Consider the following 20245-nt stretch of genomic DNA (forward strand, 5'->3'; position numbering starts at 1 on the left):
TAGTTTTATAGCAGAGATTTTTTGAATGCCTGGCAGATCAGTGATCTGGGACATTGTTATTCTGAGACTTAAGACAGATAAAGACTGTCCACCTACCTCACATCAACCATCCCTACAATTTAGTGGTGCTCCCAAACAGCATTCAGAAACTTCACAGCCTGTGAGTGGCAGACATTGACATTGCTGGACTACCCAAAAGTAGTGGATTTGCTACACTTCTAAGTGTTAGATTTTAGAGACATCCTTACTAGAAAAGATTTAAAGACCAAATAAAAATGATTTGTTTAGAACCTCACTTTGCAATAAAGGGTGATGGAGGCAAACAGTAAATACATTACTAAGAAGACACAATGTGTTCTGCTTCCAGCCTTTCTTATGCTGGAGCATCTTGACTCAGTTGGCAGTTTTATTGCTGTCTTGTGTAATGCTGAAGTGAAGCAGCCCTGGGAGGCTGATGCCTCTGACACTGCACTGGTACAAGCACCTGTATATATGCAGCAGGCTCCTCTTCCTCTTCACTTATCTGTGTTACTGGTATGGACATTAGCAGTTTGAGCAGATAAGCTGATAAACTGCAGCCATTTTTATTTCAAGGCTGAAAATGTATTTGTATCCGTACCTGTACTCCAAGTGTTACTTTGGACCTAATTCTGCTCTGGAGCCTGCAGCCTCCTTACTGTTTCAGCTTTCTGGATTTTCACTGCCATACAGTGAAATAGTTCAGCAGAGAATCAAGCTCCTATTGACTAATGCTAACACTCAGATACCAGATCCAGACTGCAGGTTTCAGGTAGCATAAAAAAAAAAAGTAGATACTGAATGCTGCTGTTCAGATGTCACTTGAAAGTGCTTATTTTTATATTCTTGACTACAGTTCAGTAGCCTTCTCTGTTTCTTCTGACCGAGTTCTTTTAAGCAAATAAAGAGCTTGACTTGTCTCCAGTCAGACAGTCAGTTTTGGAAACAAATTCCAAGTGCATTTCTTGCTTTTACTGCTGAGTTATTACACTGGGACTTATCAAGGTGATAACAGTTTTGCGGTTAAGCCATTTAAATCCCTCTCTGCCCCTTCCTGACCACAGTGCACACTACAAAGTAGATTGCCTTTTGATCCCCTCAAATATAAACATTTAACAGTCAAAATTTTTAAGACAATTATTTGAGCTTAATTTGCTAATCCTTTTAATGTCAACTGGCACACTGCTGACTAACCAGTCTGTGGTCTAAACACATATGGAGATAACATGAGATTTCTAGTTATGGAAAATAAAATACAGGTGAGTCTTCCTTGTCGTTTTCTCACAGAAAAGAGTTTGTCTACCCACAAAGAAAATTAATTTTATTAGTAAATTGTAGGGAGGTAGTGTCAGGTAGTTGGAGACCTGGCTGGCATCTCTGATGGTGAGACCAGAAGACCTTGAGACTGTTTTTGACAAGCCCCAAGGTAGCTTGGCCTTTACTTGTTACTAGATATCAGCTTTCATATTGTCAGCAATAAGTGTGCTGTGGTCTGCACTGTCCTACAAAGGGCAAGTACACATGGCCCAGAATGGCATCCAGAGGAATACACCTGAACTTGGGTGTCTGTTCTGGGTGCACATCTGAGTTATGCCTGGTTTCCCAGGGGATCTCACACACCTGCCCCTGTGAGTGCCCATCTTTGCTGTACTTTGTGCCTGGTGATCTGTCAGGCTTCTCAGATTACTGTACAGTAGTCTGAGAGTATGATATAAATTAATTGCAGTGAAGTAAAAACTCATCTTTTCTCCTAGAACAGCCACGTTAACACTTGTAAATATCTCATCCTAATTCAGTTTACACATTGCTTGCTTGACTAGAGTAAACACGTTAGAGTTTAGCTTAAACTACTTTCACCTCTAGTAAATTCTCTGCAGTTCTGTAATACAGGACTGTAAATTTTCTAGTGTCATGTATAAAAGATGTGGGATTTGGAACTGAGACTCAAAAAATGTCTTGTATTTTTGTGTGTTTCCTCTTCCTGAGATAACTTTTCCTTGTGTCCTTTTGTCTTGGGAAATGACCTGTTCCTCCTCAAAAGGCAGTTTGTGTGTTCTGCTGAGCAGTGTCCGAGCTGTGGTCTGGGAGTCAGAGTGGGGAGCGTGGAGAGAGTGGCTCTGCACCAGAGGTGTTTGTGAGTGTGGTTACAGATGAAAGTGAGACAATGTGTTTCACCAAGCTGCTGAGGCTGTGCAAGAGGGAAAAACATTTTAACCATGCCATCTTGTAAATTTGTTCCTTGATCTTCCTGCAAGTCTTTCAGTTTTACAGGAAACCCATTCTTGCCATGGATATTCTATTTGGACAGCAACTGTGATCTCACCTACACAGCCTGTGTAGAATTGCTTCCAAGAGATCTTTTTTTCCTTCGCTTCTCCAGTAATAGCTCACAAAGAGAGGTTTACATAATATTTCAATATTACTTAAGGCAGAAAAGATCCAAACCTTGTGGATGTCTTTGACATGATTTAACTGGCTTAACACTCTGCTCTGCCACATTTACACAGTTTTGCCATGGACATCTGTTTCTCACCTGCATGGGTTTATTTGTAAAATTAGACAAGTATTTCACAGACATTCCCAGCTTACTTGTTTCTAAAGAGCACCCAAAACTTGTAATGAAAAGCACTGGGCAAGTATTAGGTGTTGGTATTGCATCCTGCAGTTGAATTTTAGAGAGAGCATGAAGGTTCATGAAGTATCGGAATGTGTGGTTGAGGAAACTTCCAGAGACTTTAAATTTGATAATACAGATAGGACTGGAGTGCTCATTTTATTATTCAGGTTGACTGGAATTGCTGTTTGTTTCATTAGAAGTTTGAGAAGTGTTTGGTTTCTGCTTTTAGGAAAACATTGGAGGATTAATGTCATAGAGACAAATGTCGATGGGTGCAAAGTTTCAACCACTTTCTGGTCTTTTCCAGTGTTACAACATGTAATTTTCATTTCCGTGTTTGCTTTGGGACAAAATGTAGTCCCTGAAGTAAAGAGGGGAGACGGCAAAGAAGGAAATACAAATTTCAGAGGTGGGTGCAGGAGCTGGGGACAGAGGGAGGAGGAAGCCATTTGAAGAGGTCTAGCCAGGAATCTAAGAAACCCAAAAGCTATTTCGAAGACTCATTCCAAATGTTTCTAATTTCATTCATATCTTTTTGTTTCCTTTACTGCTTAACTAGGACAAGAAAGTAAAGCCAGGAAAGTCCAATCATAGTGGGAAACAAAAACCTAAATATTGGAGAGAGAAAAAAGGCCTTTCTTTGCAAAGCAATTCTGCCTTTTGCTTGTCTCCCATTGTTGGTGTTACTGTGGAAAATGTATAACATCACTTTTTTTGGAAAGTATCGGAACCTGTTCAAGTTGAGATGGTTTATATAGTCTAACATGGAAGAACTAGTAGATATCTATTTCTTTACCATTTGCCCAATAATAAGTGAGCCTGTTGACCTCCGCTGGACTATTACAAATGTGAAACTTGGCACTCAAAATTGCTTGCTCTAAATTTTCCAGTTGCTTTCTCTTTTTCCATTTGATGTCATCCTGCCAACTAGTGATTTTATTATTATAAACAGGACATTGTATTCACTTTTAAGAAGAAATATGAAGCTGAAGGTAAAATTACAAACTGCAGTTTCTCAGCTGGCAAAATACAAAACAATGAGCTAAAAATACTGATCAGAGAAAGGGTGTTGTGGCAGGGAACTCTGAAATATCTACAAGATGGATGTGTTCTGAGGAGCAGAAACTGGCTTCAGCTGAACAGGGCTAAACGCTGAAGAATCATCAGACTGTTCAGCTTGGAAGGCAGATCTAGAGATCATCTACTCCAACCCCATTGTTCAGAGCAGGGTTAGCTGGAGCAGGCTGCTCAGGGCTGTGCCCATTTGGGGTTTGGATAGCTCCAAGGATGAAGATTCCACAACTCCTCTAAGGAACATGTTTGGGGTTCAGAAAAATGTGTGTTTTTCCCTTCAAGTAGATCCCCCTGTGTTTTGTGCCCATTGTCTCTTGTCCTGTTGGATACCACTGGAAATGGTCTTGCTGTCTTCTTTACTCTCTATATCAGGTGTATTCTCACATTGAAAAGATCTCCCTGCCTGAGCCTTCTCTTCTCAAAGCTGAACAATCCCAGCTCTCTCAGCTTCTTCTTGTAGGTTGGATGCTCTGATTCCTTAATCATCGTTGAGGCACTTCAGCAAACTTTCAGCCCTTTGTTGATATCTCCCTGGTACTGGGGAGCCCAGAACTGGACACAGCATTCCAGTTGTGTTCTCACTGGTACCACACAGAGGGGAAGGATTGAAGGAATGCATCCTTTGCCCTTCTGGCAACACTCCTCCTAGTGCAGCCCAGGAGTCTCTTGGCCGCCTTTGCTGCAGTGACATTTTGTTGGTTCATGTTTAACTTGTGCATCAGGACATCATTTTCTGCCAAGCTGCTTTCCAGCTGGTTCTTCCCCAGTCTGTGCTGCTGCATGGGGCTGTTCCTCCCTGTGTGCAGGACTCTGTTTTTCCCTTTGAGCTTCATGAGATTCCCATCAGACTGTTTCTCTGCCGAGGTCCCTCTGAAGGGCTGTTCCTCCCACAAGGCTGAAAGGGCAGCAGAGGAGGCAGCCAGGATCCACTGCATTGGCAGGAGACAGTTTGTGCTCACTTACTTCCCTTGCAGGGCAGAGTTACTGAACTTTGCTCTTGCAGGCAAATGAATGCAATGAAGCTTTCAGTTAAAATTTGCATCTTGCTATTTCAGCACAGGACCTCAATTGCAACTGATCCAAGTTGTAGAAGGCCAAATTTGTAATCTTGGCTGCCCAATCAGAAATGTGGCATCCTTCCTTTGGCTGCTAAGGGAAGAAGAGCAGAGGTGCTCTGCTGTGTCCCTCTGCCCACTGGGGAGGGAGGCTCTGTAGCACTGTTGGTACCTGCACTGCAGCTCTACTTTGCATTTATTTCTTTCTCAGGGAGTATTACAGCTGGTAACAGGGATTAGCACTGTGTATAGTAAGGGTTTGACAGCATGGTCTTTGCTGTAGATGCCCGTGGATATTATTGGCTGATAAAATTAGAGGTGATGGTAAAAATGGCAGCCTTGAGCTGTGCAAGGACTGTTGGAGGAAAGCAGTCAGCCTCTGAAACAGATGTCTTTCCAAGGCAGGTGGACAACTTTAGTTAGGAATGAGTGCAGGACAGATAAGACATGTTAAACAGCTTGTTTCCTGGAGATTTTCCACTACAAAAAGCTAGTGTTAAGTAGAGCAAATCTTACTCAGCTATAATAAGATATGTAAATATGCTCTGGTTTCTGAGAAATTACTTGTTTAGCAAATGTATAAGCAACATTGCTTCAGAACTGGCTGTTATCTTGGAGTGGAGACACAAAAAGGGCCAGATTCTGATCTCTGCTCTCACTGAGCTCTTCTGTGACTGATTAAATGTTCTCCATAGAGAGATACATTGGATTAGATACATAAGTGACATACAAAGGATTACTCAGTGGTGTCTAAGCATATCAGATCCAGTTCCTCTGTAATAGGATTGATTCCAGAACCTGCTGATGGTGGCTGTACCTGTTCTGGCTACTTCTGCTCTCCAGGCAGTCTGGGGTGGGGGGACTGTGCCATTCTTGGACTGATGAGGACAGCTTAAGTTAGCTCCTTTCTCTGCCATCAGCTGAGTAAGTAAAACTCTGGAGTAAATATGCTCGAGGTGCTGTTCCAGTGATGTGATTCAGCTCTGTGCTTCTGGTTGGCTTCTTTTGGTCCTCCTCTCTGTTTTCATAATAGTTTCTACTACAGTATAGCTACAGCAATTATGGTGGCCCTGTTTTGAACAAAATGATGCAGGTTCTATGCTCTCAGATGCTGTTACCAGTGCCTGGTGTACAGAGACACAGGGCAACTTCACCTTTTTCCTTATAGGAAGGTGCATGTGATCACTGGAAGTGCAGCTTTAAGCAGAATAGGTGGTGTGTGGTTGGATAGGATTTTTGCTTTCTAATCTTGAAGGCCATCACACCTAACCTTACTTTGTTAGAAATTTGTTTAGTTGGGGAAAACAGTAATAACTTTTGCACTTAGACTGTTACACATACAATCTTGTTCTTGTCTGGAACTTATTTTATGGAGAGAAGTGGAGGAAGTAACAGGAGACGAGGATAAAATCTTAAATAAGTGTTTCTGTTTCTTATTGGATTCCATTGGATCACAAGGTGAGGTTTTAATGAGCAGAGGAAAGTGCCATAGCCTCTCATGGTGTGGTGCAGTTCAGGTGTGCCAAATACTGCCTCTTGATATCACAGTGCATTGCTAGTGTTCTGCTCTCACTATAGGTCAGATAGCACAGAGTGGACAAGAGATGAAGTGTCCAAGTCTTGGTGTCAGCCCAGGTACCTGTCTCTGGTGCTGTAGCAGAAGAAAGCCAGAACTACTCCAGCTGGTGAGGTTGTGTATCCCTGTGGTATTTCAGAGCTGATCACAAGGACAGGCTGGTCATTACAAGCAACAGCATTTTCCTTGTGGTTCCACTCAGATGGAGTGATCTGAAACATGCTTTAACCTGTCCATCTGTCTCACTTTTTGGGTGATTGGATCTTTATTACCAGGTTATTCTCCGATCACTCAATAAAAAAACCAACCAACCCATAAATTGTAATATAGATGGCCCAAATGCAAGTGTATAAGGCAGAACTGTCTTGGAGATACCACAGCATGGATTAGAAGTGGGACAGTCTGGAAAAGACTAGCAAAAATATTCTGGGAGATAAGAGATTGATTTACAAGGAAGGATTAACTGTTCAATGTGTATCTGCCAACACTGAAACTAGAAGTTTGTGAAAGATATAGTGGTTGATAGTTAAAAATATGTGGACCTAAATGAAAAAATGAGAATCATTTACGATGCTGGGAGGGCAGAAAGGGGTGTTATAAGGACAAGTGAGGTAAAACAAAGAGGAAGACTTTTCTGTCCAACCCCAAATAAACTAGTGCAGACTGCTAAAGAAAGGGCTGTAAATTCTATCACTAGAGATGCTTGATGCCATACAGGAGAAAGTCCATGTAAATATATTGTCATGAGCAGCCTGGCTCTGACCTGTTGGGGCTGGATGACCTAATGTCTCTTCCATTTCTCGCCCTATGCATCTATGATTAAAATAGTTTATATAATGCAAGTGCATTTTCAATTATACTTTGCTTTCTTGCGTGGGATAGTGGTGGTGCAGAGGACTCATTATTTTTGTGGCACAATTACAGCATGACTTGTAGGAAATACCGCTGGTACTTGGCCTCCCAGAGACTCTGATCTCGTTTATAAATATATTTTGGCTTTTCTAGCTATGGTATAAGACTGGTATAAGACTGCAGTGCTTTTTTTTTTCTGTCTTCCCCCTTACTTGGAGGCCGTAAATATGGAGGAAATAATAGAAGGATAAATAGAAGGAATAATTGATTCTAGTTCAGCAATCCAGTGAGCAGTCCCTGGTGAAAATGTAAAAGTTTATTGTTGTAGATGTGTAATACACCAGGAGTCATTGTCAGCTGTTCTCTTGGACTGAGGTCTGTTTTCTGAACCAGGACAGGACATTAGCTGAAACATAAACACAGATAAGTAAAAAAGAGTAGTGCTGGTTTGAAGTTGGGCTTTCAATGCATTTTGTGCTCTGCTGGATTTTTAGGGGGGTTATAATGCTCAGTGTTTGGAAGGATTAGTTTTTGCTTCCAATTATTTTATAATTATAGTTAATTTTTAAATTTGTGCATCATGCCAAGAGTTTTGTGATGTGTCAAGTATCTTTGTCAGTCTGTTACAGGGCATTCAGAGTGCCATCAGAGATTTGTCAGGGTACTTCTCTTGCAGGCATATTTTTAAAATATATTCCTTTTAAGAGGCTGTCTTGGAAGCAGCCACTCTTGGGTTTTAACTAAAATCTGCCAGCATCAAGTGTGACAAATGTGGTAGACACTACAAGTAATAAATGTCTTTGGGAGTGAGATGTTGAAGTCTCAAATGCTCAGGCAGTGATCGGTCTGAAAATTCTCTTGGAGAAAGGGTGCTTCATCCCTGTTTGAGTGATGAATATTGGCAGATTAATCCTTTGCTTATTGGCACTTTGTAACAAACCTGTGCCGACACTGTGGTCGAGCTGGGTTTGCTTGTGATTGAAGAATGAGATTGATTTCTGTGGTTGCCATAACAAGGGAATTGTTGTGTGAAAAAATGTTAGTAGCATTCACTGGAGTGAGTTGACAGCTCTAGGATGCCTGTCCTCAAATTAAAACAACTGCTTCCAGCTTTGAGAAATGGTGTCTGCTTAGCTTTTGCAAGATGGTGCTCAGCAGGGTCTTAGAAATGACCTGAAGAGCTTTAAGATTCTAAAAGTGCCTTTGATATGCTTAATTTTAAAATGCCAGCTTTGAGCTGGAGTTAATAAGGGTAAACCAGGAGGCTGAGCTTTCACTCCCACCAGGCTATTGTATGTATTCACAAAGTAGAGAGAACAGGACAATCTAAGGAGTCCCTAGAAGAATGTAAATGCACTGCAAGTGTCTAGACATGCAGTCACTGGTACTGTAAGTGTCTTAGTACTGACATACTCAAGTTTAAAGAAGACTTGCCCTGCCAAAACTTTAATAAACAATGGTCATTCCTGTCTCACCTCCAGCTGAAGGACCTGGACTTTGGAAATGGTCTGAAGCTTCTGCAAAATATTCAGCTTGATGCTTTAAGAGCCTTTGGATAGCTGGAGGGACTGTGGGCCAACTGAGCCTGGGGAGGGGCAGGGTGTCAGTGTGTAGCCAGTGAGCTGGTTAAATGCTAGAATTCACAGACAGCAGGTTTCAGCCACCTTCAGGCTTCTAGTGTGTTCTTTGTTCTCTTTTGTAGTTGTTTTGGATGTGTTGGTCTTTGTAAATGTCTAGTGAACATCACAGGAGACTGCTTTGGTCTGAAAGTTGCCCATGGGAGGGGAGTCAGAATGGTGGGAGATAAATAAGGTAATTAAGTTCAGATGGCTTAATTCTATCTAATCAGCTTCCTAATACAGGGAAGTGGAGAGGGAGGTGCTGATCTCTTCTCCCTGGTGACAGGACATGTGGGAATGGTTCAGAGCTGCACCAGGGGAAGTTTAGACTGGATATTAGGAAGCCCTTTTTTACCAAGAAGGTGGTAACAGGTCTCCTAGAGAGGTAGGTACATGCAGTTCTCTGGACTGGTATTTCACATTGTTGGCATTTATTAGCGGTGAAAATCTGGGCTCCATGTCTCCACTGGTGAGTTGACTCATCTATGTGCTGCTGCTTGGGAAGATCATTCAGTTATACAGGAGGATCTATAGGTGCTGCTTTGTCTACTGTGTACAAAACTGGCACTTTTCTCCAAGCAGCAAGAAAATTGTATTGTTAACACCCAAGCTTTGCCCAATTGGGTGGTCATGCCAGAAACTTTGCCTCTAATACAGCCTGAGCCCATGGCAGTGCTTTATCCTGGTAGCCTTTCTCTTGAGCAAAGAGTGAGCCCTGACCGCTGGAATTTGTTATCTCCTGATGTTGTAGGTGTTCGTATTTTATGGTCAAACTAAGTGATATGTTTAATTCTGAACAGTTTAACTGGCAAAAATGAATATATTGTACCAATCTTTGAGGCACCAACTGTGCAGTGTTTTCTCTGCTGATTCCTGTGAATACCTTGGCGTAGATGTATACAAAGATGTATGTATTTGCACAAAATAAAACAAACTGCTGTTGCAGTCCTGTGATCTGTGAACATTTTAATTACCATGACAGTAATTCCATCTCACCAACAAACTACTTATTTTACCTCTACTGCTGCACTAGCCATTTATTTTAGGTCCTTTTAAAGGTAAAAAGACTAACTGCTCTGCAGACATGCTTGTCTGCTTTAATTAGTCTTCCTGAAGCTGTGCAAAGAGCACTGCATTTAATTAGCTTTCTTTAAATTAGGATTGATATACCAGCCTGTATAGGTTGACACTGTCATTACTGTTCAATAAACTAAGTGCTGTATTCTGTAATTTTTTTCCCCCAGGTGGTTGATTTGCAAGATGCCAGACACAGCCAGCTTTAGCAGGGCCCTTGTCACTGCTGTGGGGCTAGAGGTGGCTTGGCCAGTGCTGCTGGGGCTGGCAGGGTCTGGGCAGTCTGGGTGGCTCCTGCTTTCCTGACTCTTGCTTGCAGGTCCACCGTGGTCAGTTGTGAGTAATTCCCCTCAGCCTCCCAAAGTCTTACAGGCATTGCCTTGCTCTGGTTCTTGAAACCTCTGAAACAAGGAGAAGGGAGGAAAGGAGTTCTTCAGTTGGCAGCAGCTCCGTGCCAGAGCAAATTCATCTCTGCAAACCTGCATTGGACATCTGTTTCTCTTGAAGATGGTCCTGTAAAAAGTGCAAGTTTCCACACTGAAATTTTTTTTTTTTTTTTTTTTTTTTTTTTTTTTTTTTTTTGACCAGTGCTGAGAGTTTCTTAAAGGCACATATGTATCTCCAGTCCTTTCCAGCATGAGGACCAGAAAATCTCTTAACTCTATGTCTCTATCTCTTAAATAATTTTCTTTTAACCAAGTTGTGTGTATGTTGGAACAAGTGGACTTAGATCATCTCATTACTTTTACAAGTATGTTTTGACAATGAATAAACCAGATTTTTATTAGCTGTGATGACAATGAGAGATGCTTCTTTTGAGGCCCTGAAAGAAGGGAGAGAGGGGGATGACCAAACTTCTTAACCCACAAGGTCACCTTGGTGGCCCTCCAGAGGCTGGAGACCCCACCAGTTTGTATATGCCTGTAGTCAATCAGTGCAAATGTGTGTGCCTGTAGCTGTGGAGTTAAGTAACATCTTCCTCAGCAGGTGCATGAAAGATTCTGTCCCTTATGGTTTAATGAAATAACTCTCTGCAGGCTGGTCTTGTTACTGGTTACAGTCAGAAATGTGGTCTGATCTCTCTGAGATCACTTGTGCCACAGCCTTTGAGGTATTGCACAGCCAGACATTATGATCAGGGCAGGAATTTGGTCAGCCTCTTCCCTTCACAGGGCATCCTTTCCACATAGCTGAGAGAAGTGTTGTTCCTTCATCCAGGTGTTTTTTTCAGCTGCCTCCAGGGTCCTCCTGGAGGTGTGTGCAGGGGTGGCTTGTGTAGGTGCCAAGGGAGGGAACAATTTGCAGAGCAGCAGGCAGGCTATAGTGCCCACACCCAGCCTTTCCTACCCTTGCTTCCACTGCATTCCCTGATTCTCCAGGGTGAGAGACAGCTCTCTGCAGCATCCTGGAGATAAAAGTGATACCACTGGGCCTGGAGGAAGAGCAGGAGGAGATAACTGAGAACATGAAGGAGTATGTGTGCAGGGTGCTCCCCTCAGGCTCAGAGCTGCAGTCCCATCATTCCATGAATCCCACATGCCAGCCCTTGTTCCTGTGGTCATCTGAAACTTCTTCAGTAATAAAAACTGAAAACCAGAACTATAATTAATCACACTTAATAATGTTGTTACTGGTGAGCCAAATTCACTCAGAAAATTTCATCTAGGTGTAGGCCTGTGTGCCAGGATTATCTTACTGATGTGGACTTGGAGCTCTGCTTTGAGGTTGGCTTCTCTTGTTCCCATTGACTACCTGGCCATTGGCTCTGCAGCACTTCTGCAGTATCCTTATGCCAAGGAGTATCATGCCTTGTTTTACTTGTTCAGTGACTTTCTTACCTCACCTTACAGTCTGTGCCCAGAATAAATGGCCTGTGAAAGCTACAAGTCCAAGTCCTTTGAATAGTTCGAAAGGAGAAACAGATTTGAGCCTGGTGGTTAAACGTATCCAAGCTGGTGAGAAATGCTAGATCAGAATTTGGACCTCACTTCAGTGAGTTCATGGGTCTCAGACAGCTGTGAGCTGTGCCTCTGCTGGCCATTCCTGTGCTGAGAGACAGCTCAGAGCCAGCCAGCATGTCCCCAAGGGCAGATGAGCACAAAGGGAGGTTGGGGCTGCCCCACCAGACTTACAGGTTTGGACTCTCTGAACTGGGACCACCATCGGCCTCTGCAGTACATTTGACTGGCCAAATACATCTCAGAAAAACAGCCCATTGCTACCATTGTATAAATGTGGTAAAATATTTGGCACCCCTGTTTTTCTGCTCACTTCTGTTTAGGACAGGCTGCAAATATGCACTTTGTTGAAACCAATCTGCTAAGTTTTTGACTGCTTGAAGCTACAATTCACAATGGGTGGCAGATACTTATGGTAGCAGGCCCTGAATATCTGGGATAAGCTCTCTATTCCCCTGACACAGGAACCTGCATTCTCTTTGAAGCACGTCTTAACTTTTTTTCTTGCTTGCTTGCTAGATGAAGCCAGCCATTTGTGTCCATTCAGTTGACTCTTTTAAATGAAATTACTTAAAGATTTACTGGATGTGGCTGGGGAGGGCACTTTATACCCTGTGCATTAATGGGACCTGGTATAAATACATGCAGGCTGGCACATGTGTGTATCCCCTTACTGTTTGTAGTATAGGAGTGTCTGTCTGCATATGCACAGCTCCCTAAAGAGAGTTACATGGTGCCTTGGAGTGGTGGTGTCCTGAAATTCCATCCTTATGTGGAATTGTAAGGAGTACACATTTATGGAATTAAGGTTGTTTGCAAACCTTTAAAAATTGGTTGATTTTTAGTGCTGGTACCAACAGATCAAAGTCCTGGTGGAGTTAAAAGATTTTATATCTTTCAGTGTCACAGTCTCTTAATTTGTTTAGATGCATGCAAAGAATCAGAAACTAATGTGCATCTGGGGATTAAGGCAGCTTTGCTATCCAATGTGAAAGCCAGCATATTCCAAAAGATTTTCAAAGTCTCAGAAGGCAGTGAAGTGCTTTACTGATTTTTATGTCTTTGAAAATCTCTGTTTAGTGTGCCTGGTGGAATTGCATAGATAGATGCTGCCAGCTGTCTGACACCACCAAATCCCACCCAGGACATTTCAGCATGGAAGTGGTAGTTCTGCAAAGCTGGGGACACTGCTCTCACTGAGATAGCACCCATACAAAAATACTTTCTTATCTCATGTACACTTGCTCCTCTAAGAATTTGCTGTAATTTTCTCCTCCCATCTCTCCTACCCCAGCAGTAATACCAGTGGTTATGCTGTAAGAAAAATAGTGTGTGTTTGCATTACACATCTCTAGAAGGGAGTTGCCATCATGATACGAGTCTTTCTGTGGCAAAAATAAAAGAAGAAAAGCAGTGGTTTGATCTCTTCCATGGCAGCCTCAGCCTGTACCATTGTGCTTGGGGATCTTTTAACTAGGGAGGGGCTGAACTTACTCTAAAAGTTAAGATAAAAGCAAAATAAGCCAGCAAACCCATTCCTGTACTGACCTCATTGCTCTTCAGCTCTGGTCTCACATTCCTCACAGTGCTTTGGAGAACTCTGCTGCAGTCCAGAGGTTTGGGAAAGAAGTTGCTGTAGGACAGCTTGGGATGAAGGGAGGCCCCTGAAGCAGGAGTTTAGGAAGTTTTATTTGCTGAATGTTTTAGGTTTTGTGTCTCACTGGTGCCAGGCTCTACTCTATTAAATGTGATGGTTCCTGAGTCAGATGCTTTATTTGTCCCATCTGCATGGCCATAGACCATATCTGTGATCCTACTTGGTGTGTTCCCAGTGTTCCTGCCACCCACTGCTACAGGCCATACATATGTGAGCCTTCCAAGGCAGGGCTGCAAATTCCAGGTGCCACCTGGTACAGCACATGCAAAAGGATGTTCAGCTTTTCCTGAGCACCAAGTTGATTTGTAAGATCTAATGAGCTGATTTGGAGCTTGCCCTTCCTATAACTTCCACATTTTTTCCTACTGAACCTGCTTTTCCCTTTGGTCCATAATTGGCAGTGTAGGTTTTGTAAAGTCCTGCATCTCCTGGGTGTCGTTACTGGGACCAAAACTCTCAGTCAGTTTTATCACATTCAGCTCAGTTTGTATGTATTCCAATGCCTCTGCTCTGTGCTAGCTGTGCATATGGAGTCTCAGATGGTATGACATTACTCTTTGGCATGGGCATGAGGGTTATTTGTGTTCCATTTATCTTAGCAATTAGGAACAATCTATTTTTACTCTAGCTGCAAGGCATCTAGACTTTTTCCTGCTTGTTTCTTTGGAGTGAACTTGATGGGCTAAATTGTTTAGTTTTTGTCAGGGAATATCTGTAATGAAATGAAAGTACTAAGACCAAGCAGTTAAACCAAAAAGAAAAATGAAAAAATAGCCAAGAAGATTCACTTTTAAAAAATAGATTAGATTTAGAATTTAGATTAGATTGGAAGATGTTTCAGCAGAGTCTTCTGAAAACATGGTTGTTGTTGTCTGGATGTCTCTGATGGGCTCTGTGTTTTGATACCTTCTTCATGACTGGGAGATAAATTTTTCTTTTCTTTTTTTTTTCTTTGGATAGGAAAGAATGCATTTTCACCATCGACCCATCAACTGCCAGAGATCTTGATGATGCTTTGTCCTGTAAACAACTCCCTGACGGTATGAGATATATTTTACAAAATATTCTAGTGTTTGTATTCAGCTGTTGACATACTTGTATCTATAATTTGTCCTGAAGTATTCTTTGCTAAATATAAGTAGAGTAGTAAACTAGTTCTTCTCCTGTTGTTTTAATTGCTTGTTTTTAGAAATCTTGGAGGAGACGTCTTCAAACTGCACTCAGACTTGGTTTTAGAAAATTCAGAGCCACAGTGTTTTGCATAATCAGAGCTGTAATTTGATTTGAGCAGATCTCAGCTGTCTCCTGTCATTATGGGAGTTAAAGCTGAGTAGCTAATACACCACTACTGCAGGCTAAAGTCAAGTGGCACTTTGACCTTGTGTACACAGTCCATGGGTAAAGGAATCCAGTCTCATGAAGGTCACTGGCTGAATTATTTTTTGGTGTTTATGGGATGCTGGGAAGTGTCAGATGAGCACAGTGTGCCTTATAAGTTGTGTTTTTCTTCTCATTGCCTTTTGAGCTTTCTCTCCTGCCTTATTTGTACTTTTACTATGCTGTAAGCCAACAGAACAGAAAGTAAAGCTCCAGAAGCCAAATCTTGACGATTATGACCAAAGGAACTTTTCTCTTGTAAGCTTACTTTGCCATCCAAGCTTGGCTCATTTAGTTTGATAAGATCCAGTAACAGGCTTGGTTAGAAATATTCCATGATTATATTAGCCTATCCACCCCTAATAATGAAGATAAAGGTTGGGTTGTGGTTTTCTTTTTTTTTTTTTTTTTTTTGGTGTGGGTTTAGTTTTTCTTGCTCTTGCTTATCATCACAATATGATGACATCCAAGACATAATTTCCATTTTTTAAAGTTGATTTCATACTGTGCCATGTGGCCAATGAATTGTAATGTCATTTAGACCCAAGTACAGATTACTATAACAGTGCTATGAAACAGATAAAAAAAAACAGAGGTGAAAGACAATTTGATGCCAATAAAATTAATTGTACTCTGCAATAGCAGTTTTGAGGCAAGATTAAGGAAAAAATGCCATTCTGTTTCACAGAAAATTGAAAGAGTCTTCTTGAGAGATCCTAAGCTGAGCTCTGTTCTCCCTCTTTCCACTTTACCATCTGAATCACTGGGGGTTTATGACAGTGTTGTGATCTCACAGGTCCTCAGATCTAAAGTGTTGAAACTGGTTTCTGACCATTTACTGTAGACATCTATGTGGGTTTTAGATGCTGCAGGAACCACTCAGTGAGCTGGTTTGTGGTGCTTACTTCTGCATTGTTCTCTTACCCATAAGCCATTTGGAGAAAGTGTTCAAAGAAAGTATCAGTGTGAACAAGAATTCTTCAGAATTCTTTCTGCCAAAAAGCCTGCAAAGCCGTGGCAGCCCTATCACTCACACTTGAGGTTTGTGGATATATGTAGTGATGAGGGATGTGGCCAAATCCTTAATTTGCATCCTGATGGGGAATTTTGAAATAGTTCATTCCATCAACCTGTTCCTGGCTGGGACTGGGCTCTGTCTAGCTGGGGACATGCTTCTCTTCAGTTTCTGGCACAGGGGACTTCAGCCCACAGACCTGCAGCTGGCAGAAGACACCCACATCTATCTCCTATCACAATTCCTGGGACATTTTCTTGCGTGCAAATTGAATCTCTCTGGACTTGTTACTTTTTTTGTCCTGGTGTGAATTGAGCATCTTGCTCAGGGATTTTCAATCTGTGGTCCACTGGCCCCTGTGGCACTACGTAGGGTACTATTGTTATAAGCCCATTAAATGTGGCTGGAGTAATAAGTCCATCAGTATATGTGATATTATCTAATGTATCTGTACTTTGACTTAAATTTTTTTCAGGAATTTCCAGACTTAGACAGGTCCAAAACCAGCACTGGAAGTCCTTTGGGGGGGTCACTTCTTTGTGTTCACTTGCTTGCAAAGCTGTGGCTGTTTAGGAGAGCCACTATGGAAACCTCAATCTTGTGCTTGTAGTGCCTTTTGACATGTTTTGGAGGTACCCTGTGAACTTTTGGCTCTAAAAGTTGCTATGATGGCTGCAATTATTATGACAAAGAGTTGTTTTAGAAGTTAAGAGCGTGTCCAGGTCTGGCTAGGCTGAATGTCTCATGAGGGCAAAGTTGTGTTAAGAGTTAACACAGCTTTTATTCCAAATGTAAACGTGGTTACAAGAAATTATTATTTTTTCCATCCCTTTTGCCCATATGTAAAACACTTTAAAAAACCTCACCAAAAAATCCCAAGCAAACCACATATCTTGGCATCCTCATGATGTCAGGAGATCTCCAAAAATCAACAGAGAATGCAGAACCTAATTCATAATTCTCTGTTGGTGTATAGCACACTGAATTTATACAAAAAAACACATTAATTGTGCACACTTCCTCTATCAGACAGCTAAATCGGCATTTCAGAAGATTTTGGAGAATTAAGTGGTCTTTGAGCACTCATTGCTAATTTATTCAAGACTGTGATAGTTTATTTGCTTTGAAGAATCTGAGGCAACAAGCAGAGAGATAAGCTACTGCCTTTGCACCTTTGTGGAATTTCCAGCCTCCTCTTATCAGATCTGGTCAATGGATGGAGGATTCGCCCTCAGTAAAAGTTGGAAAGGATTTTTTTTTGCTGAAGTAATTCACAAATCTGTCATTTTGATAGATTTGAACTACCCAGTAGCAGAGTGTCACTAGCAAAGGAAGCATGGGATGGCTGTGGGAAGAGCTGTATTTTTCATGGAGCTCGCAGTAGGATATTGCAGCAGTTGGAAACTTTTCCAGGGATATATGTTTTAAGTGGGCCAGTCTGGTTTTGAGAGGATTTTATATTGGAGTCTGTTTCTGATTAACGGCCGTGCTCCTCGTTATTGTTTAATGATAGCAGTAGGGAGGTGAGCTTGCTGTTCACTTCTGTGAGTGTATATTTTAAAAGAGATCAGCTCCAATAAAGAAGGAAAATAGGGTTATTTATGTAACAGCTGCAGAAATATGAACAAACTGTACTCCATTTAGATGATTCAGCATAACCTTGGAGTAAAAGATGGCTCTGGCCTGCACCTAGTTTCTACAGCCTTTGCAGAGCTTTCAGGGCAGCTTGAGGTTTTAAACAAGTTCATTTCAGTCAATGCTTTTTTGTGATCCTTTCTGCACGTCTTCTAGCAAAGTGCTGCAGCCAGGAAGGCACAGCAGAACCATTCTCAGGTCGTGTGGATGCTGCAGAAAACAGCTGTACTAATTTCAAGCCTGAATGTTTTCACCCAGGGTGCAGAGGTTTAAAGATTTATTATGATCTCAGCATGGCAGGTGACCTGCGTGTCCCAGTGATGCCAGGCATGTTTCTCACACTTTCCAAACCTCTTCTGGGCATTCTCTGCCTGTGGTGCTTGTATTTCTGGTAATGTACACTACTGATGCAGTCATGTTTGAAGGCTACTTACTGGTAGGAGTAGAAATGGAATTTGGCTCATTTCAAGGCACACAACTCCTTCTAGGGAAAGGTCAGGCCATGATGGGAAAAGATGCAGCAGAAATTATGGGGAAGTATTTCTGCTGATCTCAAAGCAGTGCTTTGGGCTGTACTGACAGAGCTTCTGTACATATTTTATTTGTATTTAATAACTAACATGGTTCCCACTTGTGTTTTTCTTTCATTCCTGTATTCTTACAGTCTTTTACAAAATAATTTAAGTTCAAGTAATTTACATCTTTTTTTAGGAGGAATTGTTGCACTGCAGAATAGAAATATATTCTACAGACTGTTTGCCCTGGTTTCCATGTCCTTAGTGACACTGGTTCTCTGCATTTTGGAGTGAAGCCATAAATACATGCAATCATCATCTCTTCTCAGTGTTTGCCCCATGACCTAAACAAATGAGGCTTCTGCAGTGTGCAGCCCCCTGTTTTTTCTGTTTCCCTTAATCCATTCAGTCTGTTGGTGAATTTTAGTCAGATGTACCTAAAGGAAATGGGATGAAAACGTCAAACACATTATATTTCTGTAAGTGTCAAAATGGGATATAAGCAAAGAAGAGAACTTTTCTTTGTGACCCAAATCTGGGAAGAGTGCAGCATGACCTTTCTGCTTCACACAAAGTTCCTTGTGAGCTGTAGTTTTTGGGAACATATCTGCAGAGACTGAGACTAAGATCTCTGTTCAAGAAGCCTATTTCACACATTTTGGTAAAGCCAACTAATGTTTTGCCAAATGCTGATAAAATTCTCCCTTGTTCACTGTAGGCCTCCAGTCTCTGGGGCTGCTTTTTCTTAGACCTGGACAGCTTAGTAGACATGTCCTGGTGTGTGAGCTCCAGAATCTTGCACTTGAAAAGCACCTGTAGAGCTCTGGTAGCCCCAAGATGTCCTCTACCATTTCAGAAGACCACCTAGTCTTCCTCTCCTTTGACCTGCATTATTTCCTGGTGGAGTTTGCAAACACTTAGGATGTTTTAATTTTGCAAAGGTCTGTGCACTTGAATTTGATTTTTAAGGTGTAAATAGTCCTTCTTCTATTCGGCTTTGTCTCCCTGGCCACTTAAGGACTGCAGGATGAAATTTGCTCTGGCAAAATGTGCTACAGGACCCTTCAGTAAATCCCTTTGGTCCCTGCAGGACAGAGTATCAGGAAAGTTTGTAAATTGAGTAAATATTTTTGTAAGTTTGTAAATCTTTGCTTAAGATAAACACTGAAGATCAAACTAGTGTTGGATCAAAAGTTACTTTTGAAATGAGTATGGACTTCTTTATTGAAAATAATTTATGAAATTACTATGCTTCCTTCTTTGTAAGCTATTTAAGCTTAACAGACACCAGACCTGCAGAGAAAAAGACAGAAGCACATTGACATATGATTCAAATGTCAAATGATCATAAACTGCAATTTGCTTAGATTTACTGCAGGAGTCAAATGTGGGTAAAGTAAGATCTACCAGGAGTGGGATTGCGTGTAACATTTGGTCAAATTTTACTTTAGTATCAGACAGAATTCGTTTGTCTCTCCTGTTACGTGCTGGTTAATCTGGGGATGTTTTGTTGTGTCACTAGGAGAGTGAAAAAGACATATTGAGTGATTAGAAAGAGGTGCATATTCTTTCTTCCTGTTGAGGGCTTGTGGTTGCAGGTTCATTGATATATGCAGAATGCTCTCAGATCTCTCCAAATCCAGGTCCCTGCTGTGCCCCACAGGAGGCTCCTGTGCAATGCTGGGAGCTGCAGCGTGTGCAGTGTATTTGTCTCTCCTTTTGAGGTAGCATGGGGGTGTATGTGGAAACACACATTCCAATTTCCAAGGGCAGGGATGAATGGAATCAGAGGGCTTAACTGAGTCAGCCTTTCTCCACCAAACATTTCTCTTGAAATTGGTGGGACAGCTTGATGATGTGGGGCTCCCCTCAGTTCCCCTGGGAATAGGGCAGGTTGCTCCAAACTGCTGGTGGCTGAAAGAGAAATAGACTGAGCCAAATCCCCAGACAAGTGCATTAAACTGGGTGTTAATGTACTGGGGTGATTAAGGAAGTTTGGATTTAGTTAGAGCATTGATTGCTAGAACATAATTTGTTAAAATGGGGGTTTTTTTTGCATATATTTGAAAGCTGCTTATGAGAAGGTTAATTAAAAGCTTGATTAAGCAAAATTGGAGCTGGGTTTGTGATTAGTAATCCATATATAAATATTTTATAAATATTTCATCCTTATCCCAGAAGTTGTTTTGGTTTTTTTATGGTA

General features: G+C 41.6%; 1 protein-coding gene across 1 annotated transcript in view; it reads left to right on the top strand.

Moving 5' to 3' along the window:
* DIS3L2 (DIS3 like 3'-5' exoribonuclease 2) overlaps positions 1 to 20245 on the top strand; it is a 179267-nt gene that overhangs the window by 78420 nt on the left and 80602 nt on the right. Inside the window, exon 11 of the mRNA XM_021544264.2 lies at positions 14461 to 14540. Within this exon, the coding sequence (XP_021399939.2) occupies positions 14461 to 14540 (80 nt within the window). The remainder of the gene's footprint in view (positions 1 to 14460; positions 14541 to 20245) is intronic.

The sequence above is a fragment of the Lonchura striata genome, chromosome 10 (assembly GCF_046129695.1).
Source record: "Lonchura striata isolate bLonStr1 chromosome 10, bLonStr1.mat, whole genome shotgun sequence".
NCBI classification, from domain to species: Eukaryota; Metazoa; Chordata; class Aves; order Passeriformes; family Estrildidae; genus Lonchura; species Lonchura striata.